The 26,769-nt window shown below is 41.3% G+C and overlaps 1 protein-coding gene across 2 annotated transcripts; it reads left to right on the plus strand.

Moving 5' to 3' along the window:
• Window positions 1-827: 827 nt before the first annotated feature.
• ric8a (RIC8 guanine nucleotide exchange factor A) lies at window positions 828-24,179 on the plus strand. Of its 2 annotated transcripts, XM_031802076.1 has the most exons (12): window positions 842-1,082; window positions 4,060-4,107; window positions 4,676-4,693; window positions 16,588-16,875; window positions 17,255-17,644; window positions 17,837-17,931; window positions 18,216-18,366; window positions 19,045-19,140; window positions 19,247-19,391; window positions 19,645-19,789; window positions 20,143-20,262; window positions 23,195-24,179. In XM_031802076.1, exons 1-12 carry the CDS (start codon window positions 999-1,001, stop codon window positions 23,427-23,429), a joined length of 1,815 nt encoding a protein of 604 aa, XP_031657936.1. In that variant the 5' UTR covers window positions 842-998; the 3' UTR covers window positions 23,430-24,179. The 2 variants fall into 2 exon arrangements, with proteins under 2 accessions (XP_020311304.1, XP_031657936.1); XM_020455715.2 differs by lacking the exon at window positions 4,676-4,693 and having other exon boundaries at window positions 828-1,082.
• The last annotated feature ends 2,590 nt before the right edge of the window (window positions 24,180-26,769 follow it).

Genomic DNA, 26,769 nt, shown 5'->3' on the forward strand with positions numbered 1-26,769 from the left:
ATTCAGAGGTGTGTCCATGTACACATATAACTTAAATCAAATCAAAGTGTATTTGTCACTTGCGCCGAATAGAAGATGTGTAGACCTTACAGTGAAATGCTTACTTACAGACTCTAACCAATAGTGCAAACAAGGTATTATGTGAACAATAGGTAAGTAAAGAAACAAAAACAACATTAAAATAACAGTGAAAAATAACAGTAGTGAGGCTATAAAAGTAGTGAGGCTATAAAAGTAGTGAGGCTATAAAAGTAGTGAGGCTATAACAGTAGTGAGGCTATAACAGTAGCGAGGCTATAACAGTAGCGAGGCTATAACAGTAGTATAAAAGCAGTGAGGCTATAAAAGCAGTGAGGCTATAACAGTAGCGAGGCTATAACAGTAGTGAGGCTACATACAGGCACCAGTTAGTCAGGCTGATTGAGGTAGTATGTACATGTAGATATGGTTAAAGTGACTATGCATATATGATGAACATAGAGTAGCAGTAGCGTAAAAGAGGGGTTGGCGGGTGGTGGGTGGCGGAACACAATGCAGATAGCCAGGTAGCCAATGTGCTGGGGCACTTTTTGGTCAGGCCATTTGAGGTAGTATGTATATTAATGTATAGTTATAGTGACTATGCATACATGATAAATAGAGAGTAGCAGCAGCGTAAAATAGGGTTTGGGAGGAGTGCTGGTGTGTTGGTCTAGAGTTTAGCTGTAAATACGTATTTCTATATGACTTTCTCCGAATCCATATCATCTTCTGTGTAAATAATATCTCCATATTATGCTGTTTACCGAAATGGAACTACAAATCCCAGGGTGCTGTGTGGTAAATTTGCAATCCTCCGCTAATCTTATCATCGCTGGTTTTTGAGTTCCAGGATCAGAGCCGAGTGACTATCACTCAGAGTCATATGTGCATATAGCTATCAGTACGGTAGAGCCCTGTACATGACATCCGCGAGGCGCTAAACATTCGGGTGTACAGGGAACACAACAAAAATTAACATGGATTTAAATGCCATAATAGAAAACATGGAAACGGGTGATCAAGATGCCGCATTGATGGCACTGCAGACGTACAATAAAAAGGTAAATTGTTGTCGTTATCGTTATCAAGTACCGTATGAAATATGTTTTCTTCTAAGTTGAATTCCTATGTAATTTGACAGTAATAAGGTTGAACATCTCTTTTGACGATAATGTAACGTCATGACACTTTGATGATCAATTGCAACCTCGTAGAGGTCCTGAGCTCTTATAATAAGTGTTATTTTGGGGAGCGACGCATAAACGCACACGCACTTACATAGGCTAGGTACTACAGTGTGACAGTCAACTAACTGTCAGTTGAGCACCAGCAGCCATAATACATCTGTTGTAGGCCTATTCATAAATATATCAACATGCATTGTAGCATTTTGTGCACATCATGCTGTTGTCATGGATAGGACGGCTACAGTATCTTTCTCTATCTCTCGATATCATTACAGGCATTGATTTGTGGGATATCTGTACGATATCATAGCAGGAGAAAGCTAAAGGAAGCCTAGCAATATGCAGACACACTGAGTATATATCAGCCTTCCTAACCCTCAGACTACCACCCATAAGTATCATTTAATCGGATCTCTATGTTACCACCCTGCTGTCTGCTCAGTCTACTCTGTGGAGGCCATTGCCTGGGCAACCGACCTCATACCCTGTAACCCTCTTTAGTCAACAATCCCCACTGTGTGTGTGTGTGTGAGTATGTGTGTGTGTGTGTGTGTGTGTGATCTTACTGTATTATTCCCATCATAGTCCACTGTATTATTATTTATAGTAGGTATTCAGCCTACATATGTCTGTGGATGAACACATTAGTCCCAATTCTGACATCCTTATGTGATGTCTGACTGCAAATGAATCAGTAAAATGATAGGGCCATATCTCAGCAGTGGATGAGTATCCTGTTCCTGCACACACAAAGTGCCTTTCACAACATACACTTCTCTGCAGAGATGTATACCATGTGACCATTACTAACATGTGACTTTGAAACAGGCATAATTGAGTCAAATTGGATTGAAGGCAATGCAGAAACAATTCAGCTTTACAAATTCATCCCAATGAGTCAATACTTATTGAGTCATAGTTTAGAGTGATGCTTGTTTGATTTGTCTTTCCTTAGACAGAGTTACCTCACAGAGACTACACACCGAGCATCAGTAGTCAGCCCTACCTAGACTTCTGTGGGTTCGTATCTATTGGCATAACAGGATTAAGTCTTCTGAGAAACACAAATAGATTCCTGAAGCTTTGAGGCCCTTCAAATCCTGTCCATCTAAATGGTTCTCATCTGATCCTGTAGCTTTAGCCTGGCCCCCAGGCAGCTTCTGCTCTCTTTCCAACTCCAAATGGTATTGTCATGGCAACCATTGTTTGGTGTGCCAATGAGTGACAATGAGTTGGCAAGATGGCACAAACAGATCTGGTACCAGGCTTACTGTAACATTACAAAGGGTTGGTCTGGTACCAGGCTTACTGTAGCATTACAAAGGGTTGGTCTGGTAACAGGCTTACTGTAGTGTAACAAAGGGTTGGTCTGGTAACAGGCTTACTGTAGTGTAACAAAGGGTTGGTCTGGTAACAGGCTTACTGTAGTGTAACAAAGGGTTGGTCTGGTAACAGGCTTACTGTAGTGTAACAAAGGGTTGGTCTGGTAACAGGCTTACTGTAGTGTAACAAAGGGTTTGTCTAGTAACAGGCTTACTGTAGCATAACAAAGGGTTGGTCTGGTAACAGGCTTACTGTAGTGTAACAAAGGGTTGGTCTGGTAACAGGCTTACTGTAGTGTAACAAAGGGTTGGTCTGGTAACAGGCTTACTGTATTGTAACAAAGGGTTGGTCTGGTACCAGGCTTACTGTAACATAACAAAGGGTTGGTCTGGTAACAGGCTTACTGTAGTGTAACAAAGGGTTGGTCTGGTAACAGGCTTACTGTAGTGTATCAAAGGGTTGGTCTAGTAACAGGCTTACTGTAGTGTAACAAAGGGTTGGTCTGGTACCAGGCTTACTGTAGCATAACAAAGGGTTGGTCTGGTACCAGGCTTACTGTAACATAACAAAGGGTTGGTCTAGTAACAGGCTTACTGTAACATAACAAAGGATCGGTCTGGTAACAGGCTTACTGTAGTGTAACAAAGGGTTGGTCTGGTAACAGGCTTACTGTAGTGTAACAAAGGGTTGGTCTGGTAACAGGCTTACTGTAACATAACAAAGGGTTGGTCTGGTAACAGGCTTACTGTAACATAACAAAGGGTTGGTCTGGTAACAGGCTTACTGTAACATAACAAAGAGTTGGTCTAGTAACAGGCTTACTGTAACATAACAAAGGATCGGTCTGGTAACAGGCTTACTGTAGTGTAACAAAGGGTTGGTCTAGTAACAGGCTTACTGTAGTGTAACAAAGGGTTGGTCTGGTACCAGGCTTACTGTAGTGTAACAAAGGGTTGGTCTGGTACCAGGCTTACTGTAGCATAACAAAGGGTTGGTCTGGTACCAGGCTTACTGTAACATAACAAAGGATCGGTCTGGTAACAGGCTTACTGTAGTGTAACAAAGGGTTGGTCTGGTAATAGGCTTACTGTAGTGTAACAAAGGGTTGGTCTGGTAACAGGCTTACTGTAACATAACAAAGGGTTGGTCTGGTAACAGGCTTACTGTAACATAACAAAGGGTTGGTCTGGTAACAGGCTTACTGTAGTGTAACAAAGGGTTGGTCTAGTAACAGGCTTACTGTAACATAACAAAGGGTTGGTCTAGTAACAGGCTTACTGTAGGTAAACTGTAATAATCTTCCACCCTGAAGTGTACCATATGCTCTCGTTTTTTAGTAAAACAATGATGGATCTTGCTTTTCAGAGAGAGAGAGAGAGACAGAGAGAGAGAAGGCAAAAGCTCTCACCACTGGAACACGAGCACTCTACTCAACTGTACTGTATGCTAATTCCTAGTGTATTGGGGTAGCTGTTTTGTTGTGAAATGTTTTATAATGTTTATTCTTTACTTTCTTGTATCTTCCTAGATGACCCAGTGCTTCACATTTACCACAGATGAAGAGGAGCAGAGAGAGGTACGGAGTTTATTTTTTACTATGGATGTGTTGGAAACGGCACCCTATTCCCTATGTAGTGCACTTCTTTTGACCGGATCCCTATGGGGCCTAGTCAAAAGTAGTGCACTATCTAGGGAATGGGCTACGTCTGAAAAGGAACCCTATCTCCCTTGTTGAGGCATTATCCGTTTTTTTTACATCTACGGTTTGCTTGTAATCTGGATTATGTAGAATCACAGTGAGATACAGCCCAAACACCAAAGTTGATATCAACCATTTTTTTTTTAACCTTTATTTAACTAGTCAAGTCATATAAGAACAAGTTCTTATTTTCAATGACAGCCTAAGAACAGTGGGTTAATTGCCTGTTCAGGGGCAGAACAACAGATTTGTACCTTGTCAGCTCAGGGATTTGAACTTTCAACCTTTTGGTTACTAGGCCAACACTCTAACCACTAGGCTACCCTGCCACCCCAAACTGTATAGAGTATAGTATAACCCATGCTGGTCAGTCTCACCAAATCCCCTCCGCCCTAACTCTCTTTTTCATCTTTCATCTCTTTCTTCTTGCGTGCCTGTACTCTAGGATGGGAAGTTACAAGAGGTATACGTGTGTAATGGTAGTGTTTCAGTATATTTCAACCCAAAGTTTATCTCTACAACTATTTCAATTCTTAATGATGTATTTAGACATTTGGCATAATGTAAGTAATTATTAATTGTTGTTACATTATATCATGAAATACACTTTGGGTTCGTAGAAGTAGACATATAATTATTTTCATGAGAGACAACCTGCAGCAAGTGACCAAGACATTGTCTTTACATCTACAGGGGCATCAGACCCTCTTCCTGGATGTTTTCACAGCTAGTTGATGATGACTCACCCATGTTCTGCTGCACTTCTGCCACTATTGACAGCATGTTGTCTGATATCCATCACAATTATGTTTATCAGTCTTATCACTGACATATTGAAATGTACTTAGGCCCATCGCTCCTCGTGGTGTGTTGAAATATAGCCCATACTTATTTGAGAGTCCATATCATTTGATGATCCTTGGAGATGCTGTCCATAGCTGTATGTAACGTTATAGTCCCTCTCCACAAATGTTATTGCCAAATACTTACTTAGGGCTTACAACTGCTGGAGTATAGGCCATCATCAACAGCAGTTGTCCATTATATCCTGGACTAGATGATTTGGTCAAGTTTTCTCAATGCCATTGTCAAGTGTTCTCAATGACATGGTCAAGAGTTCTCAATGCCATGGTCAAGTGTTCTCAATGCCATGGTCAAGTGTTCTCAATGCCATGGTCAAGTGTTCTCAATGCCATGGTCAAGTGTCCTCAATGCCATGGTCAAGTGTTCTCAATGCCATGGTCAAGTGTTCTCAATGCCATGGTCAAGTGTTCTCAATGCCATGGTCAAGTGTTCTCAATGCCATGGTCAAGTGTTCTCAATGCCATGGTCAAGTTTACTCAATGCCATGGTCAAGTTAAATGTGGGATGCGGTTAGTCCACTGTTGACACAGCATCCTATCTGAAAGAAGGCATTATGAGAGAACTTAGCAGATACTGGTTGTATCCCAAATGGCCCCCTATTCCCTATGTAGTGCACTACTTTTGATCAGGGTCCATTGGGCTCCAGTCTAAAGCAGTGCACTAAATAGGAAATAGGGGGCCATTTGGGACAAAACCACTATTCCGTGGTGAATTTATTTCAGTTTGGAGCTACTTGGAGAAGTCCTGACCGACAGGAAGTGTGCATTCATGTACTGTGTTTTGGAGAAATAGGGATCTGTGACATGTATCTGTGACTTTTATCTGTGACTTGTTTCTGTGACTTGCTTCAGTCTAATTGGTTACAACCAGTTACAAGCTATTATGTCATTCTTATCTGATGTCCTACATTTGCTGTGTTGTTTCCCTCAAAGCTATGTATTTCGGGTAGCCACATGCTATCTCTGGAGACCTCACACAACGCAAGCTATTTAGGCAATTAATTGAGGGTATTGTCGATTCTCATTATCATAATTTCCTCAAGTATAGAGCAGAGCACAGGCAAGCTGAGTGAGCAGCAACCATCAATCATTCTCAGCATTCAACAACTGACTCGTCCTCACTCTGTCTCCCAAAGGGGAGGGAAAGACATTATGCTGTGAGACCTACATCCGCTGGGTTCTAATGGTACCCTATTCCCTACAAAGTCCACTACTTTCGGCAAGAACCCTGGTCAAAAGTAGTGCACACCAGAGGGAATGGGGTACTATTTGGGAGCTATTCTAAATGGCCCAGACTCCTGACTTAGGCAGCTATAATTCTGTTTCTGAAGCTTTTAACTTACTGCCTCAGGACATTCAGGGCCCACTGGGTGCACTGTGTTATATCGGGACAGGAAAACATCTGACGTGCACAGACTCATGATCCTGAACTTTACTTGGTTATGGATGGGTTATGCTGTGTCTTTCTGACGATAACATAGCAATGCTGGACTGTAGTCTACCTTCATAATGACAAAACAAATGCTAGACTGTAGTCTACCTTCATATTGACAAATCGATGCTTGACTGTAGTCTACTTTCATAATGACAAAACAAAGCTGGACTGTAGTCTACCTTCATAATGACAAAGCAATGCTGGACTGTAGTCTACCTTCATAATGACAAAGCGATGCTGGTCTGTAGTCTACCTTCATAATGACAAAGCGATGCTGGACTGTAGTCTACCTTCATAATGACAAAGCGATGCTGGACTGTAGTCTACCTTCATAATGACAAAGCGATGCTGGACTGTAGTCTACCTTCATAATGACAAAGCGATGCTTGACTGTAGTCTACTTTCATAATGACAAAACAAAGCTGGACTGTAGTCTACCTTCATAATGACAAAGCAATGCTGGACTGTAGTCTACCTTCATAATGACAAAGCGATGCTGGACTGTAGTCTACCTTCATAATGACAAAGCGATGCTGGACTGTAGTCTACCTTCATAATGACAAAACAATGCTGGACTGTAGTCTACCTTCATAATGACAAAGCAATGCTGGACTGTAGTCTACCTTCATAATGACAAAGCAATGCTGGACTGTAGTCTACCTTCATAATGACAAAGCAATGCTGGACAGTAGTCTACCTTCATAATGACAAAGCAATGCTGGACTGTAGTCTACTTTCATAATGACAAAGCAATGCTGGACAGTAGTCTACCTTCATAATGACAAAGCAATGCTGGACAGTAGTCTACCTTCATAATGACAAAGCAATGCTGGACTGTAGTCTACCTTCATAATGACAAAGCAATGCTGGACTGTAGTCTACTTTCATAATGACAAAGCAATGCTGGACAGTAGTCTACCTTCATAATGACAAAGCAATGCTGGACTGTAGTCTACTTTCATAATGACAAAGCAATGCTGGACTGTAGTCTACTTTCATAATGACAAAGCAATGCTGGACTGTAGTCTACTTTCATAATGACAAAGCAATACTGGACAGTAGTCTACCTTCATAATGACAAAGCAATGCTGGACAGTAGTCTACCTTCATAATGACAAAGCAATGCTGGACAGTAGTCTACCTTCATAATGACAAAGCAATGCTGGACTGTAGTCTACTTTCATAATGACAAAGCAATGCTGGACTGTAGTCTACTTTCATAATGACAAAGCAATGCTGGACAGTAGTCTACCTTCATAATGACAAAGCAATGCTGGACTGTAGTCTACTTTCATAATGACAAAGCAATACTGGACTGTAGTCTACCTTCATAATGACAAAGCAATGCTGGACAGTAGTCTACTTTCATAATGACAAAGCAATGCTGGACTGTAGTCTACTTTCATAATGACAAAGCAATACTGGACTGTAGTCTACCTTCATAATGACAAAGCAATACTGGACTGTAGTCTACCTTCATAATGACAAAGCAATGCTGGACAGTAGTCTACTTTCATAATGACAAAGCAATGCTGGACTGTAGTCTACCTTCATAATGACAAAGCAATACTGGACTGTAGTCTACTTTCATAATGACAAAGCAATGCTGGACTGTAGTCTACCTTCATAATGACAAAGCAATACTGGACTGTAGTCTACTTTCATAATGACAAAGCAATACTGGACTGTAGTCTACCTTCATAATGACAAAGCAATACTGGACTGTAGTCTACCTTCATAATGACAAAGCAATGCTGGACTGTAGTCTACCTTCATAATGACAAAGCAATGCTGGACTGTAGTCTACTTTCATAATGACAAAGCAATGCTGGACAGTAGTCTACCTTCATAATGACAAAGCAATGCTGGACTGTAGTCTACTTTCATAATGACAAAGCAATGCTGGACTGTAGTCTACTTTCATAATGACAAAGCAATGCTGGACTGTAGTCTACTTTCATAATGACAAAGCAATACTGGACAGTAGTCTACCTTCATAATGACAAAGCAATGCTGGACAGTAGTCTACCTTCATAATGACAAAGCAATGCTGGACAGTAGTCTACCTTCATAATGACAAAGCAATGCTGGACTGTAGTCTACTTTCATAATGACAAAGCAATGCTGGACTGTAGTCTACTTTCATAATGACAAAGCAATGCTGGACAGTAGTCTACCTTCATAATGACAAAGCAATGCTGGACTGTAGTCTACTTTCATAATGACAAAGCAATACTGGACTGTAGTCTACCTTCATAATGACAAAGCAATGCTGGACAGTAGTCTACTTTCATAATGACAAAGCAATGCTGGACTGTAGTCTACTTGCATAATGACAAAGCAATACTGGACTGTAGTCTACCTTCATAATGACAAAGCAATACTGGACTGTAGTCTACCTTCATAATGACAAAGCAATGCTGGACAGTAGTCTACTTTCATAATGACAAAGCAATGCTGGACTGTAGTCTACCTTCATAATGACAAAGCAATACTGGACTGTAGTCTACTTTCATAATGACAAAGCAATGCTGGACTGTAGTCTACCTTCATAATGACAAAGCAATACTGGACTGTAGTCTACTTTCATAATGACAAAGCAATACTGGACTGTAGTCTACCTTCATAATGACAAAGCAATACTGGACTGTAGTCTACTTTCATAATGACAAAGCAATACTGGACTGTAGTCTACCTTCATAATGACAAAGCAATGCTGGACTGTAGTCTACTTTCATAATGACAAAGCAATACTGGACTGTAGTCTACCTTCATAATGACAAAGCAATGCTGGACTGTAGTCTACTTTCATAATGACAAAGCAATGCTGGACAGTAGTCTACCTTCATAATGACAAAGCAATGCTGGACTGTAGTCTACTTTCATAATGACAAAGCAATGCTGGACTGTAGTCTACTTTCATAATGACAAAGCAATGCTGGACAGTAGTCTACCTTCATAATGACAAAGCAATGCTGGACTGTAGTCTACCTTCATAATGACAAAGCAATGCTGGACTGTAGTCTACTTTCATAATGACAAAGCAATGCTGGACTGTAGTCTACTTTCATAATGACAAAGCAATACTGGACTGTAGTCTACTTTCATAATGACAAAGCAATGCTGGACTGTAGTCTACCTTCATAATGACAAAGCAATGCTGGACTGTAGTCTACTTTCATAATGACAAAGCAATGCTGGACAGTAGTCTACCTTCATAATGACAAAGCAATGCTGGACAGTAGTCTACCTTCATAATGACAAAGCAATGCTGGACTGTAGTCTACTTTCATAATGACAAAGCAATGCTGGACTGTAGTCTACTTTCATAATGACAAAGCAATGCTGGACTGTAGTCTACCTTCATAATGACAAAGCAATGCTGGACTGTAGTCTACTTTCATAATGACAAAGCAATACTGGACTGTAGTCTACCTTCATAATGACAAAACAATGCTGGACTGTAGTCTACCTTCATAATGACAAAGCAATGCTGGACTGTAGTCTACCTTCATAATGACAAAGCAATGCTGGACTGTAGTCTACCTTCATAATGACAAAGCAATGCTGGACTGTAGTCTACTTTCATAATGACAAAGCAATGCTGGACTGTAGTCTACCTTCATAATGACAAAGCAATGCTGGACAGTAGTCTACCTTCATAATGACAAAGCAATGCTGGACAGTAGTCTACCTTCATAATGACAAAGCAATGCTGGACAGTAGTCTACCTTCATAATGACAAAGCAATGCTGGACTGTAGTCTACCTTCATAATGACAAAGCAATGCTGGACTGTAGTCTACTTTCATAATGACAAAGCAATGCTGGACTGTAGTCTACTTTCATAATGACAAAGCAATGCTGGACTGTAGTCTACTTTCATAATGACAAAGCAATGCTGGACTGTAGTCTACTTTCATAATGACAAAGCAATGCTGGACAGTAGTCTACCTTCATAATGACAAAGCAATGCTGGACAGTAGTCTACCTTCATAATGACAAAGCAATGCTGGACTGTAGTCTATTTTCATAATGACAAAGCAATGCTGGACAGTAGTCTACTTTCATAATGACAAAGCAATGCTGGACTGTAGTCTACCTTCATAATGACAAAGCAATGCTGGACTGTAGTCTACCTTCATAATGACAAAGCAATACTGGACTGTAGTCTACCTTCATAATGACAAAGCAATACTGGACTGTAGTCTACTTTCATAATGACAAAGCAATACTGGACTGTAGTCTACCTTCATAATGACAAAGCAATGCTGGACTGTAGTCTACTTTCATAATGACAAAGCAATGCTGGACTGTAGTCTACTTTCATAATGACAAAGCAATGCTGGACTGTAGTCTACTTTCATAATGACAAAGCAATGCTGGACTGTAGTCTACTTTCATAATGACAAAGCAATGCTGGACTGTAGTCTACTTTCATAATGACAAAGCAATGCTGGACTGTAGTCTACCTTCATAATGACAAAGCAATGCTGGACTGTAGTCTACCTTCATAATGACAAAGCAATGCTGGACTGTAGTCTACTTTCATAATGACAAAGCAATGCTGGACTGTAGTCTACTTTCATAATGACAAAGCAATGCTGGACTGTAGTCTACTTTCATAATGACAAAGCAATGCTGGACTGTAGTCTACCTTCATAATGACAAAGCAATGCTGGACTGTAGTCTACCTTCATAATGACAAAGCAATGCTGGACTGTAGTCTACTTTCATAATGACAAAGCAATGCTGGACTGTAGTCTACTTTCATAATGACAAAGCAATGCTGGACTGTAGTCTACTTTCATAATGACAAAGCAATGCTGGACTGTAGTCTACTTTCATAATGACAAAGCAATGCTGGACTGTAGTCTACTTTCATAATGACAAAGCAATGCTGGACTGTAGTCTATTTTCATAATGACAAAGCAATGCTGGACTGTAGTCTATTTTCATAATGACAAAGCAATGCTGGACTGTAGTCTATTTTCATAATGACAAAGCAATGCTGGACTGTAGTCTATTTTCATAATGACAAAGCGATGCTGGACTGTAGTCTACTTTCATAATGACAAAGCGATGCTGGACTGTAGTCTACCTTCATAATGACAAAGCAATGCTGGACTGTAGTCTACTTTCATAATGACAAAGCAATGCTGGACTGTAGTCTACCTTCATAATGACAAAGCAATGCTGGACTGTAGTCTACCTTCATAATGACAAAGCAATGCTGGACTGTAGTCTACCTTCATAATGACAAAGCAATGCTGGACTGTAGTCTACTTTCATAATGACAAAGCAATGCTGGACAGTAGTCTACCTTCATAATGACAAAGCAATGCTGGACTGTAGTCTACCTTCATAATGACAAAGCAATGCTGGACTGTAGTCTACTTTCATAATGACAAAGCAATGCTGGACTGTAGTCTACCTTCATAATGACAAAGCAATGCTGGACTGTAGTCTACCTTCATAATGACAAAGCAATGCTGGACTGTAGTCTACCTTCATAATGACAAAGCAATGCTGGACTGTAGTCTACCTTCATAATGACAAAGCAATGCTGGACTGTAGTCTACCTTCATAATGACAAAGCAATGCTGGACTGTAGTCTACTTTCATAATGACAAAGCAATGCTGGACTGTAGTCTACTTTCATAATGACAAAGCAATGCTGGACTGTAGTCTACCTTCATAATGACAAAGCAATGCTGGACTGTAGTCTACCTTCATAATGACAAAGCAATGCTGGACTGTAGTCTACCTTCATAATGACAAAGCAATACTGGACTGTAGTCTACCTTCATAATGACAAAGCAATGCTGGACTGTAGTCTACCTTCATAATGACAAAGCAATGCTGGACTGTAGTCTACTTTCATAATGACAAAGCAATACTGGACTGTAGTCTACTTTCATAATGACAAAGCAATACTGGACTGTAGTCTACCTTCATAATGACAAAGCAATGCTGGACTGTAGTCTACCTTCATAATGACAAAGCAATGCTGGACTGTAGTCTACCTTCATAATGACAAAGCAATGCTGGACTGTAGTCTACTTTCATAATGACAAAGCAATACTGGACAGTAGTCTACCTTCATAATGACAAAGCAATGCTGGACTGTAGTCTACCTTCATAATGACAAAGCAATACTGGACTGTAGTCTACTTTCATAATGACAAAGCAATGCTGGACTGTAGTCTACCTTCATAATGACAAAGCAATGCTGGACTGTAGTCTATTTTCATAATGACAAAGCAATGCTGGACTGTAGTCTACCTTCATAATGACAAAGCAATGCTGGACTGTAGTCTACTTTCATAATGACAAAGCAATACTGGACTGTAGTCTACCTTCATAATGACAAAGCAATGCTGGACTGTAGTCTACCTTCATAATGACAAAGCAATGCTGGACTGTAGTCTACCTTCATAATGACAAAGCAATGCTGGACTGTAGTCTACTTTCATAATGACAAAGCAATGCTGGACTGTAGTCTACCTTCATAATGACAAAGCAATGCTGGACTGTAGTCTACCTTCATAATGACAAAGCAATGCTGGACTGTAGTCTACTTTCATAATGACAAAGCAATGCTGGACTGTAGTCTACCTTCATAATGACAAAGCGATGCTGGACTGTAGTCTACTTTCATAATGACAAAGCAATACTGGACTGTAGTCTACCTTCATAATGACAAAGCAATGCTGGACTGTAGTCTACCTTCATAATGACAAAGCAATGCTGGACTGTAGTCTACCTTCATAATGACAAAGCGATGCTGGACTGTAGTCTACCTTCATAATGACAAAGCAATGCTGGACTGTAGTCTACTTTCATAATGACAAAGCAATGCTGGACAGTAGTCTACCTTCATAATGACAAAGCAATACTGGACTGTAGTCTACCTTCATAATGACAAAGCAATGCTGGACTGTAGTCTACCTTCATAATGACAAAGCAATGCTGGACTGTAGTCTACTTTCATAATGACAAAGCAATGCTGGACTGTAGTCTACTTTCATAATGACAAAGCAATGCTGGACTGTAGTCTACCTTCATAATGACAAAGCAATGCTGGACTGTAGTCTACCTTCATAATGACAAAGCAATGCTGGACTGTAGTCTACCTTCATAATGACAAAGCAATGCTGGACTGTAGTCTACTTTCATAATGACAAAGCAATGCTGGACTGTAGTCTACTTTCATAATGACAAAGCAATGCTGGACTGTAGTCTACCTTCATAATGACAAAGCAATGCTGGACTGTAGTCTATTTTCATAATGACAAAGCAATGCTGGACTGTAGTCTACCTTCATAATGACAAAGCAATACTGGACTGTAGTCTACCTTCATAATGACAAAGCAATGCTGGACTGTAGTCTACCTTCATAATGACAAAGCAATGCTGGACTGTAGTCTACTTTCATAATGACAAAGCAATGCTGGACTGTAGTCTACTTTCATAATGACAAAGCAATGCTGGACTGTAGTCTACCTTCATAATGACAAAGCAATGCTGGACTGTAGTCTACCTTCATAATGACAAAGCAATGCTGGACTGTAGTCTACCTTCATAATGACAAAGCAATGCTGGACTGTAGTCTACCTTCATAATGACAAAGCAATGCTGGACTGTAGTCTACCTTCATAATGACAAAGCAATGCTGGACTGTAGTCTACCTTCATAATGACAAAGCAATGCTGGACTGTAGTCTACTTTCATAATGACAAAGCGATGCTGGACTGTAGTCTACTTTCATAATGACAAAGCAATGCTGGACTGTAGTCTACTTTCATAATGACAAAGCAATGCTGGACTGTAGTCTACCTTCATAATGACAAAGCAATGCTGGACTGTAGTCTACTTTCATAATGACAAAGCAATACTGGACTGTAGTCTACCTTCATAATGACAAAGCAATGCTGGACTGTAGTCTACTTTCATAATGACAAAGCAATGCTGGACTGTAGTCTACCTTCATAATGACAAAGCACTGCTGGACTGTAGTCTACTTTCATAATGACAAAGCAATGCTGGACTGTAGTCTACCTTCATAATGACAAAGCAATGCTGGACTGTAGTCTACTTTCATAATGACAAAGCAATGCTGGACTGTAGTCTACCTTCATAATGACAAAGCAATGCTGGACTGTAGTCTACTTTCATAATGACAAAGCAATGCTGGACTGTAGTCTACCTTCATAATGACAAAGCAATGCTGGACTGTAGTCTACTTTCATAATGACAAAGCAATGCTGGACTGTAGTCTACCTTCATAATGACAAAGCAATGCTGGACTGTAGTCTACCTTCATAATGACAAAGCGATGCTGGACTGTAGTCTACCTTCATAATGACAAAGCAATGCTGGACTGTAGTCTACTTTCATAATGACAAAGCAATGCTGGACTGTAGTCTACTTTCATAATGACAAAGCAATGCTGGACTGTAGTCTACCTTCATAATGACAAAGCAATGCTGGACTGTAGTCTACTTTCATAATGACAAAGCAATACTGGACTGTAGTCTACCTTCATAATGACAAAGCAATGCTGGACTGTAGTCTACTTTCATAATGACAAAGCAATGCTGGACTGTAGTCTACCTTCATAATGACAAAGCAATGCTGGACTGTAGTCTACTTTCATAATGACAAAGCAATGCTGGACTGTAGTCTACCTTCATAATGACAAAGCAATGCTGGACTGTAGTCTACTTTCATAATGACAAAGCAATGCTGGACTGTAGTCTACCTTCATAATGACAAAGCAATGCTGGACTGTAGTCTACTTTCATAATGACAAAGCAATGCTGGACTGTAGTCTACCTTCATAATGACAAAGCAATGCTGGACTGTAGTCTACTTTCATAATGACAAAGCAATGCTGGACTGTAGTCTACCTTCATAATGACAAAGCAATGCTGGACTGTAGTCTACCTTCATAATGACAAAGCAATGCTGGACTGTAGTCTACTTTCATAATGACAAAGCAATGCTGGACTGTAGTCTACCTTCATAATGACAAAGCAATGCTGGACTGTAGTCTACTTTCATAATGACAAAGCAATGCTGGACTGTAGTCTACCTTCATAATGACAAAGCAATGCTGGACTGTAGTCTACTTTCATAATGACAAAGCAATGCTGGACTGTAGTCTACCTTCATAATGACAAAGCAATGCTGGACTGTAGTCTACCTTCATAATGACAAAGCGATGCTGGACTGTAGTCTACCTTCATAATGACAAAGCAATGCTGGACTGTAGTCTACTTTCAACTCTTAATTTGATTTAGATTGATTCAAATTCACAATGATGGCATTCAAATATACTGGCTATTGATTACTTGGCATTCACAATGATGGCATTCAAATATACTGGCTATTGATTACTTGGCATTTGTACTTTATTTATGTATATTGGAAGCATCTGAGACCCCAGTGAATAATATGTCCAAGCTTGTCCCAGTGTGGCAGCTTTTGTGCAGACAGCTGCCAGTCACTATCACGGCCCACAGACATGCAGAGATTTGATTTAGACTGTTTCCCGTCATCATATCAGTCAAACGAGACAGTTCTTTGTCAGAGGCATCGTGTGTGTGTGTATTATTAAAAGGCTTTTTATAGGGTGTTACTGCAATATCTCTAGAAAGGAAGAGATAGTCTCTGATGATTAAATGATTGTTGTTACTCACAGATCACAGTGTAGCTTGGTGGCTTTGATTCTGACTTGGTCTATTTTTACAGTTTTAAGCCCAAACAGAGGACTTTCTGGAACTTAAAACCTATACCTTATGCAGAACTAGTGGAAGAACCTCCTAAACACCTATTCCCCATTGATGTTGAATCTCATGAAAATAAGCAATTTCCCATCCCATCCTCTCCTCTGGAGATGGGGAAAGGCCTGTTTGGGACTGTACTGACATGCATGTACTTTAGTTACACAGACAAGCACCTCGTTGGTATAGAAACGTTTGGCAGTGTCGTCATACTTGCATACTGAGTAGTTAGGTCTAGTGATGCTGTCTCTTTGGCCCACCTGTGTCCTCAGAGGTTAGGAGAGCTAGTGCTGGGCTTCCTGGAGCGAGACCTCCAACCGTCCTGCCAGCTTGCCTGTCTGGAGACCATCCGCATCCTGTCACGTGACAAGAACAACGTGGCACCCTTCATCACGCACACAGCCATGCAGACCCTCAGCCGGCACGCTGGCATCGCAATCTCCCACGGCAACGTGGACTGCGAGGGCGGCGTGGTCCTCGTCCCTTTCGCTGAGAACCCGGACCTGGAGATTATCGTAGAGGCGCTGAAGAGCATCTGCAACATCTGCTTGCACAACAAGGTGGATTAAAAAACAGGGTGATGTGATGATATAGGCTTAACCACACTGGGGAATACCGGACGGTGCTGGGCAAAAATAATATTTAGATAAAGAAATAAGAGGTCCGAATATAGAGAATGCTGTATGTAACTACTCCCCAGAGCTTTTTATTCCTGCACCATAATGATATAGTCTGTGTTCCAAATGGCATCATGTTCCCTTTAAAGTACACTTTGACCAGAGTCTATAGGGCTTTGGTCAAAAGTAGTGCACTATATAGGGAATAGAGGGTTATTTGGGACATAACTTATATGGGGCCAGATTCAAAAGTAGTGCACTGTAATATGAATAGTGTGATTTAGGATGCATTCCTAATAATATATCTCTTTCTTTAACCAAGGTGGCTGTGCAGGTGGGCCAGGACTTGCAGCTGATTGTTGGCATCGCGGAGCGTCTCAAGCAGTGTGGTGAGGACCAGTGGAACCACTACGTAAGGTTCTTCGACCTGCGCCTCATGTTCCTTCTCACCGCCCAGCGTGTGGCGATGCGAACCCAGCTGTTGAGGGAGTTGCGGGGGGTCAGTCTGCTGTCCAACCACCTGGATGCTACATTGGGGCTGTGTTGGCCTGATACCTTCGAGGTGGGGCGGGCCGGGGTGGAGGTCGATCCGGACTCTGAGGAACCGGCCGAAATGCCCCCACTCAGCCGGGAGAAGATCGAGAGAGCCATGGAGATCCTCAAGATCCTCTTCAATATCACCTACGATGCCAACCGCCGGGAGGTGGACGAGGTGAGCACTAGAGAGTGGATCCGCCATCAGGGTTTGGGTCAATTTCATCAATGCAAGAGGTAAACTGAATTGAAATGGAATTGGCTCTAACCCTGTCCACCATAGCATATTACTGTATACTGTAAACTTTGCATAGTGTTGTTTACATACATCAATATAATGATAATCACAGTTCCTCTGCTGAACCTATAGGAGGAGGCAGCGGCGTTCAGACACCTGGGAGCCATCCTTAGACACTGTCTGATGAGCAGCGCTGACGCACAGGACTACACAGAGGAGTTTCACAGGTAACAGGTCTTATTATCTTAGTAAAGGCTTCTGAACCTAAATCAGGGGTGTCAAACTCACTTCCTGGAGGGCTGTCCCATGTCACTGCTGGTTTTGTTATTTCCTTTCAATTTGTGTCCAATTAAGGCCTAGACAGCCAGGTGATGACCAGATTGACCTTAATTATTCAATCAAGTAAGGGAGCAGCGAATCCCTGATGACACTTTGCCCTCCAGGAATTGAGTTTTCGACCTCAGCTAAACTGTGTCCTGTGATAACCCTTTGTGTTTCTCCTGGGCTGCAGTCATTCACTGAACCTACTGGGGAACCTCCCTCTGTCCTGTCTGGATGTGCTGCTGATGCCCAAGGTTCAGCAGGGCTCAATAGAATACATGGGGGTCAACATGGACGCAGTCAACATGCTCCTGGAGTACATGGAGAAGAGGCTAGACAGGGTGAGCTGGGTTTTAACCCTCAACAGCAGGTTGAGATGCCGTTAGAAATGCTCAGTGGAGATTTCAATCTTGTTCTGATGGCAGAACTAATGGATGAAAGCTCAACGGTCAGTGGGCGTAGTTTACGGTGCCCTAAAATGGAATGAAGGAAAACTCTAACCGGCATTACATAGACAACGTGTTTTCATAAAGGTGGCATAAACAGTTGCATACACACATTGTTTGGACGTGCATTAGTGTGTATCAGTTTATTGCCATCTCTTGTAGAGTCTTTGGTCCTGGAGCTGCTCTGTGTGCCATCCAGGTATTAAAGGGGATGTAATAATGTCCCTGCAGAGGGTGTCTGGCTGTGTGGATGGGATATGATTACCTCTCCAACTGGGATGTTGTTCTTGAAGGAGGTTGCCACGAGGGTGTTCCGGAAGGCACACCAGTGTCTTTGGGGATATGGCTAAACAACCAGGACACAGCTGGAAGGCCTCAGTAATGAAACAGTCTAGTCTCATCCATAAGAGACATGGCAATAATTCATCTCGGCACGCAGAACCAAATCTTGTGAGAGACTTTGATAATATCTGTCAAGTAACACCCACCATATCGGTCGGTGTGGGTCTAGCTGCTAGCTGAAGAGGTTGTTGTATTATCTGTCTAATAACAGTTATGTGTGTGGGTTTCCAGGGCAAGAAACTGAAGGAGACCATGCTCCCCTCTCTTAACCTGCTGACTGAGAGCGCCCGCATCCACAGGGAGACCAGGAAGTTCCTCAGGATGAAGGTAGGTGATTGGACGTTTCATCTCATCATTCATCCAATTGCATGTCAATTACTGAATGTCCCATTGAGTTGGTTCTTCATTTGTGTGTGTGCGTGTGTATGTGTAGGTACTCCCTCCTCTGCGGGACGTGAAGAATCTACCAGAAGTGGGGAACGCCCTTCGCAACAAGCTTGTTCGCCTGATGACCAACATTGACACTGATGTCAAGAACTGTGCAGCAGAGTTCCTATTCGTCCTGTGCAAAGAAAGTGGTGAGTGGTGGTGTTTTCCTCTGCTTTCTCATTTTCTACAATTCATAAAGCCCTGAAGTGTGTACCCTCTATTGCTGTGTTGTTCACTGTTGTCCATCATAGTAGGAACCTTGATTTCTGGCTTTCTCAATAGCCGAGTGATGAACCAGATTTGGAAGTATGGTAACTACCATAATAAGGAAACTATAGGATTTGTAATATAATTATTCTCCCCCATCAACACCCCCTTCCACCCTATTTCCATCCTGTGCAGTGTCCAGGTTCATTAAGTACACAGGCTATGGCAATGCAGCGGGTCTCCTGGCCGCCCGGGGGCTTCTGCGAGGGGGGGGCAACCCAGGCGTCTATTCTGAGGATGAGGACAGTGACACAGAAGAGTACCGTGAGGCCAAATCTCAGTGAGTTGAATTTAACTTTATTAATAATGGACAAAACTCAGTGAGTTGAATTTAACTTTATTAATAATGGACAAATCTCAGTGAGTTGAATTTAACTTTATTAATAATGGTCAAATCTCAGTGAGTTGAATTTAACTTTATTAATAATGGACAAAACTCAGTGAGTTGAATTGAAGTTTATTAATAATGGAGCCCTGCTCTGTTCTCTGTCCTTGGGGGAAACAGACACAGTTTCGCGCTTGAAATTAATGCATACCTGCCCTATTTAGAATAGTTAAAAATCATTGACATTTAGTTTCGGCCACCTTGGCCTTATTCAGAATGAGTAGCATTGTGTTCTCTGTCCTGGCCAGAATTAACCCTGTTACAGGCAGAGTGGAGGATGAGCAGCCCAACCCCATGGAGGGAATGACAGAGGAACAGAAGGAGCTGGAGGCCATGAAGCTGGTCAACATGTTTGATAAGCTCTCCAGGTAAAGATGCATTTTCAAAGTAGCCTAATCGCTGATCTGAAATGGTTGGATAGGTGAAACCCAGGACTCCGCTAGATATCCTACAGCAACCCAGTCGTGTGAGATCAGGGATTACTCTAAAGAACAACGAAAGGAAGGATGCATTTATTGGAACAGGGCCACAGACACAGATAGCTCACTACAGCAGTGCCACAGGCTCCCAGCAGGTGTCCTCATCGCTTCCCTTCCCACTGTGGTTCATGCATCATTAATGAGCTGAGGCAGGAGCTGTTACCAACAGCTAACAGAGTGTATATATATAGATATTTATTTTAGAGATATATGGGGGATTGGAAATATTGCAGATAATTACATTGATGGAAGCTACAATCTATCTGCAATATTAAAGTTGATCTACCCCCTAAAAGAACAGCTAACATGTACGATTGTGCAACATAGTGTCATAAAACTGGTTAGCAGACTATAATCTGGAAATGGACTGTAGACATGTGGAAATGGACTGTTGACATGTGAAAATGACTGTTGACATGTGAAAATGACTGTTGACATGTGAAAATGACTGTTGACATGCGAAAATGACTGTTGCCATGTGGAAATGGACTATTGACATGTGGAAATGGACTGTTGACATGTGGAAATGGACTGTTGACATGTGGAAATGGACTGTTGACATGTGGAAATGGACTGTTGACATGTGGAAATGGACTGTTGACATGTGGAAATGGACTGTTGACATGTGGAAAGGGACTGTAGACATGTGGAAAGGGACTGTAGACATGTGGAAATGGACTGTTGACATGTGGAAAATTACTTTGGAAATGTGGAAATGGACTGTAGACATGTGGAAATGGACTGTTGACATGTGGAAATGGACTGTGGAAATGTGGAAAAGGACTGTAGACATGTTGAAAAGGACTGTAGACATGTGGAAAAGGACTGTAGACATGTGGAAATGGACTGTTGACATGTGGAAATGGACTGTTGACATGTGGAAATGGACTGTTGACATGTGGAAATGGACTGTTGACATGTGGAAATGGACTGTTGACATGTGGAAATGGACTGTTGACATGTGGAAAATGATTTTGGAAATGTGGAAATGGACTGTAGACATGTGGAAATGGACTGTAGACATGTGGAAATGGACTGTAGACATGTGGAAATGGACTGTAGACATTTGGAAATGGACTGTTGACATGTGGAAATGGACTGTAGACATGTGGAAATGGACTGTAGACATGTGGAAATGGACTGTAGACATGTGGAAATGGACTGTAGACATGTGGAAATGGACTGTAGACATGTGGAAATGGACTGTAGACATGTGGAAATGGACTGTAGACATGTGGAAATGGACTGTTGACATGTGGAAATGGACTGTAGACATGTGGAAAATGACTTTGGAAATGTACTGTTGACATGTGGAAATGGACTGTAGACATGTGGAAATGGACTGTAGACATGTGGAAATGGACTGTTGACATGTGGAAAATGACTTTGGAAATGTGGAAAAGGACTGTAGACATGTGGAAATGGACTGTAGACATGTGGAAATGGACTGTAGACATGTGGAAATGGACTGTAGACATGTGGAAATGGACTGTAGACATGTGGAAATGGACTGTAGACATGTGGAAATGGACTGTTGACATGTGGAAATGGACTGTTGACATGTGGAAATGGACTGTTGACATGTGGAAATGGACTGTTGACATGTGGAAATGGACTGTTGACATGTGGAAATGGACTGTAGACATGTGGAAATGGACTGTAGACATGTGGAAATGGACTGTTGACATGTGGAAAATGACTTTGGAAATGTGGAAAAGGACTGTAGACATGTGGAAATGGACTGTAGACATGTGGAAATGGACTGTAGACATGTGGAAATGGACTGTAGACATGTGGAAATGGACTGTAGACATGTGGAAATGGACTGTAGACATGTGGAAATGGACTGTTGACATGTGGAAATGGACTGTTGACATGTGGAAATGGACTGTTGACATGTGGAAATGGACTGTTGACATGTGGAAATGGACTGTTGACATGTGGAAATGGACTGTTGACATGTGGAAATGGACTGTAGACATGTGGAAAATGATTTTGGAAATGTGGAAATGGACTGTAGACATGTGGAAATGGACTGTAGACATGTGGAAATGGACTGTAGACATGTGGAAATGGACTGTAGACATGTGGAAATGGACTGTTGACATGTGGAAATAGACTGTAGACATTTGGAAATGGACTGTAGACATTTGGAAATGGACTGTAGACATGTGGAAATGGACTGTAGACATGTGGAAATGGACTGTAGACATGTGGAAATGGACTGAAGACATGTGGAAATGGACTGTAGACATGTGGAAATGGACTGTTGACATGTGGAAAATGACTTTGGAAATGTGGAAAAGGACTGTAGACATGTGGAAATGGACTGTAGACATGTGGAAATGGACTGTAGACATGTGGAAATGGACTGTAGACATGTGGAAATGGACTGTAGACATGTGGAAATGGACTGTTGACATGTGGGAATGGACTGTTGACATGTGGGAATGGACTGTTGACATGTGGATATGGACTGTTGACATGTGGATATGGACTGTTGACATGTGGATATGGACTGTTGACATGTGGATATGGACTGTTGACATGTGGATATGGACTGTTGACATGTGGATATGGACTGTTGACATGTGGAAATGGACTGTTGACATGTGGAAAATGACTTTGGAAATGTGGAAATAGACTGTCTACCTGTTGCTTAATCCACTACCTCCTTTCCTAACAATAGTGATGTTCAATACAATGTAAACATGTAATATTATCAGTAATACACAGTAATGATCACAGCACTGCAGCCATATGTATTGGAATAATGAATCTTCATACATGTCTTTTCAGTTGAGACTTTTCTATCTTTCAGGTCCAATATTATCCAGCCAATGATGCTGGGGATTGATGGTTCGATGACACAGATGAATTCTGGCGACCTGCGACGAATGAGAGACCAGATACCACAGGGACAACAACTACACCTACAAACACAACTACGTCTAGAACCACAACAACAAGAACAACAACAAGAACATAAAAAAGAACAACAAGATCAACAACAACAGCAAGGCTCAGGCAGCGAGGACGAGGGGGAGGTAGAATGAATATAATGGACTGTCACCTGTTGTGTAACCTCTGTCACAGGCTCTGAAGCTTATCGGTGCAGGCGGAATCATCATCTGATATAAGACAATGACTGTGTACTAAAATAGCTACAGTGTTTCAGTAGCATGTGAAATGTTAACTATCTTTCTTAAGTATATAGTAATGTTCTGGGTTGTGATTAACTTCCATCAGTGTGTTTAGGTATGTTTTCTGCCTTTTGTAGGTGAAATACTTTACATATCGGACTCCTTTCACATTAAATGTTGTTTCAAGACTTTAATCTTCTTTACGTTCTCAAAAGACAGAATGAAACTGTGTGATGAGTTTCCCTTTATTTGTCCCTGGTTTTGTTTGCGTTGTTCTTATACTGAGCAAATTATATTGAAGTTATTTATAGAATTAAATTATGAATCCATTAATACTGTTTCAGTAGTTGCATTGTTCTAAACTAGTGATCAGAGAGCCTCAAAATGAAGTATAATATCTGATTATATTATGAGGTGTTTTTCATGTTATGTGATACATGACGTTTTGGGGGATGGGTGATCTTGATATGGTGTGCCACTATGCTATCTCAGTTATGTGCACATTTCAGTTCAGAATGGGAATGAGTAAAACATCCGTTGATTTTAGGTGGTTTCATGGCAATTTAAAGGTTTGATGAAAATAATCCACTTATATATTTATCCTAATTTATATTGTATACCAACTCTAATGTGAGGTTCAGTAAAAATGTTTCAAAAACATTATCTTGAATTGGCATCTTTTATAAATAAATATTCTTGCCATTTTATTTGACTTTTACAGTAATTATCAGGTATCTCCCGAGAAAGTCCATGGCAGAATGGTAATTAAACAGTAATAAAGATGAATTATTAATTAATATCTTCTATTACAAAAAAGATTTGTTGCAGTAAACAGTGTGCTATATTAGATTTAACCACCACCTATAATTATTAATTGACCACTAATACAATAGAGAGGGAAATGGGGATTTCCATGGCTACACGAAGAGAACGGGTAAGGCACTTGGTTCAAGGCCTGGGTGGTGTTCATTAGGGCACACCCAACAGGAAACACTGTAAAAAATGTTTGCCATGGAACTTACAACTGAAGGATTCTTATTGGACAACTCCAGGTAGTCCCTCCCAGTTTCAGTCCATTTTCTTCCTTTTGGTGCCTAATGAACATGACCCTGGTCTTATCAAGCGTTTGCTTTACTGGCCACTAACGCATAACAGACAGCGTCCCGGCTCAAAATTAGAGGTGTCATTTTAGGTGAACACAGCTATACTGCAGAGATGAGATGAGCTTCTTCTGTCTTCTGACATTATGTAAATAGAAGAAGAGGAGAATCAGACTACTTTGTCAGGGCTGCCCAACCTTCTTCCTGGAGTTCTACGTCGTGTAGGTTTTCAGTCCCAACTCTAATTTCTCTTATTAGCTGTTCACCAAGACCTTAACTAGCTGAATCATGTAGGTTAAGTTAGGGTTGGATTGAAAACCTACAGAACGGTAGATCTCCAGGAAGAGTGGTGGGGGCAGCCCTGTCATATGGATACATAGCCTGTCTCGTTGACAGTAAAAGCTGCCCTCTGCTGGCTGATGCAATGTACTGGAAAGCGTTTTTTGGCGTTCTTTTCAGTGACGTCAGGAATATCAAAACCTTTCATTAAAAAAAGTTAGGCAATGTTTACATATTTTCAAAATCTAAACGTATACAACACATGTCACAAAAACAATTTTTAGAATCAAATCAACTCTATACTGAACAAAAATATAAACGCAACATGCATCAATTTCTACATTTTTACTGAGTTACAGTTCATCTAAGGAAATAAGTCAATAAAAAAATATTAATTGGGCACTAATCTATGGATTTTACATGACTGGGCAGGGGTGCAGCCATGGGTGGGCCTTGGAGGGCATAGGCCCATCCACTTGGCAGTCATGCCCACCCACTGGGGAGCCAGGCCCAGCCAATCAGAATAATTTTTTTCTCCTAGGATTTATTACAGAAAGAAATACTCCTCAGCAATAAAGGTTAAATGAAAGAAAAATGTGTTGTGGTTATTGTAAATGCACCATGAGACCTTTAGCTATCAGAATATAATAATAGCATTCATAATAGAATAGATACGTTGTCCATTTTTGTGAGGAACAGAAATGTCTCTTCTGCCTACTGATCTACTAGAACATATACACTACATGACCAAAAGTATTGAAGGCTTTCCACTAGATGTTGGAACTGTGCTGTGGGGACTTGCATCCATTCAGCCACAAGTGCATTAGTGAGGTAGGGCACTGATGTTGGGTATTTAGGCCTGGCTCGCAGCCGGCGTTCCAATTCATCTCAAAGGTGTTCGATGTGGTTGAGGTCAGGGCTCTGTACAGGCCAATCGAGTTCTTCCACACCAATCTAGACAAACCCTTTCTGTATGGACCTCGTTTTGTTCATGGGGGCATTGTAATGCTGAAACAGGAAAGGGCCTTCCCCAAACTGTTGCCACAAAGTTGGAATCACAAAATTGTCTAGAATATTTTATGCTGTGGTGTTAATATTTCCCTTCACTGGAACTAAAGGGTCTAGCCCGAACCATGCAAAACGGCCCCAGACCATTGTTTCTCCCCCACCAACCTTACAGTTGGCACTATGCATTGGGGCAGGTAGCATTCGCCTGGCATCCGACAAACCCAGATTCGTCCGTCAAGACTGCCAGATGGTGAAGCGTGATTCATCACTCCAGAGAACGCGTTTCCACTGCCCCAGAGTCCAATGGCGGCGAGCTTTACACTCCAGCCGACGCTTGGATTTGCACATGTTGATCATAGGCTTGTGTGTGGCTGCTCCACCATGGAAACCCATTTCATGAAGCTCCCGACTAGCAGCTCTTGTGCTGAAGCTGCTTCCAGAGGCAGTTTGGAACTTGGTAGTGAGTGTTGCAACTGAGGACAGACTATTTTTACGAGTTACACGCTATGCACTTCAGCACTCGGCAGTGCCGTTCTGTGATCTTGTGTGGCCTACAACTTCGCGTCTGAGCCGTTATTGCTCCTAGATGTTTCCACTTCACAATAACAGCACTTACAGTTTACCAGGGCAGCTCTAGCAGGGCAGACATTTGATGAACTGACTTGTTGGAAAGGTGGCATCTTATGACGGTGCCACGTTGAAAGTCACTGATCTCTTCAGTTAAGGCCAATCTCCTGCCAATGTTTGTCTATGGAGATTGCATGGCTGTGTGCACAATTTTATACACTTGTCAGCAACGGGTGTGGCTGAAATAGTCAAATACATTCATTTGAAAGGGGTGTCAACATACTTGTTTATATGCTTTA

This window comes from Oncorhynchus kisutch, linkage group LG22 (genome assembly GCF_002021735.2).
Source record: "Oncorhynchus kisutch isolate 150728-3 linkage group LG22, Okis_V2, whole genome shotgun sequence".
Taxonomy (NCBI): domain Eukaryota; kingdom Metazoa; phylum Chordata; class Actinopteri; order Salmoniformes; family Salmonidae; genus Oncorhynchus; species Oncorhynchus kisutch.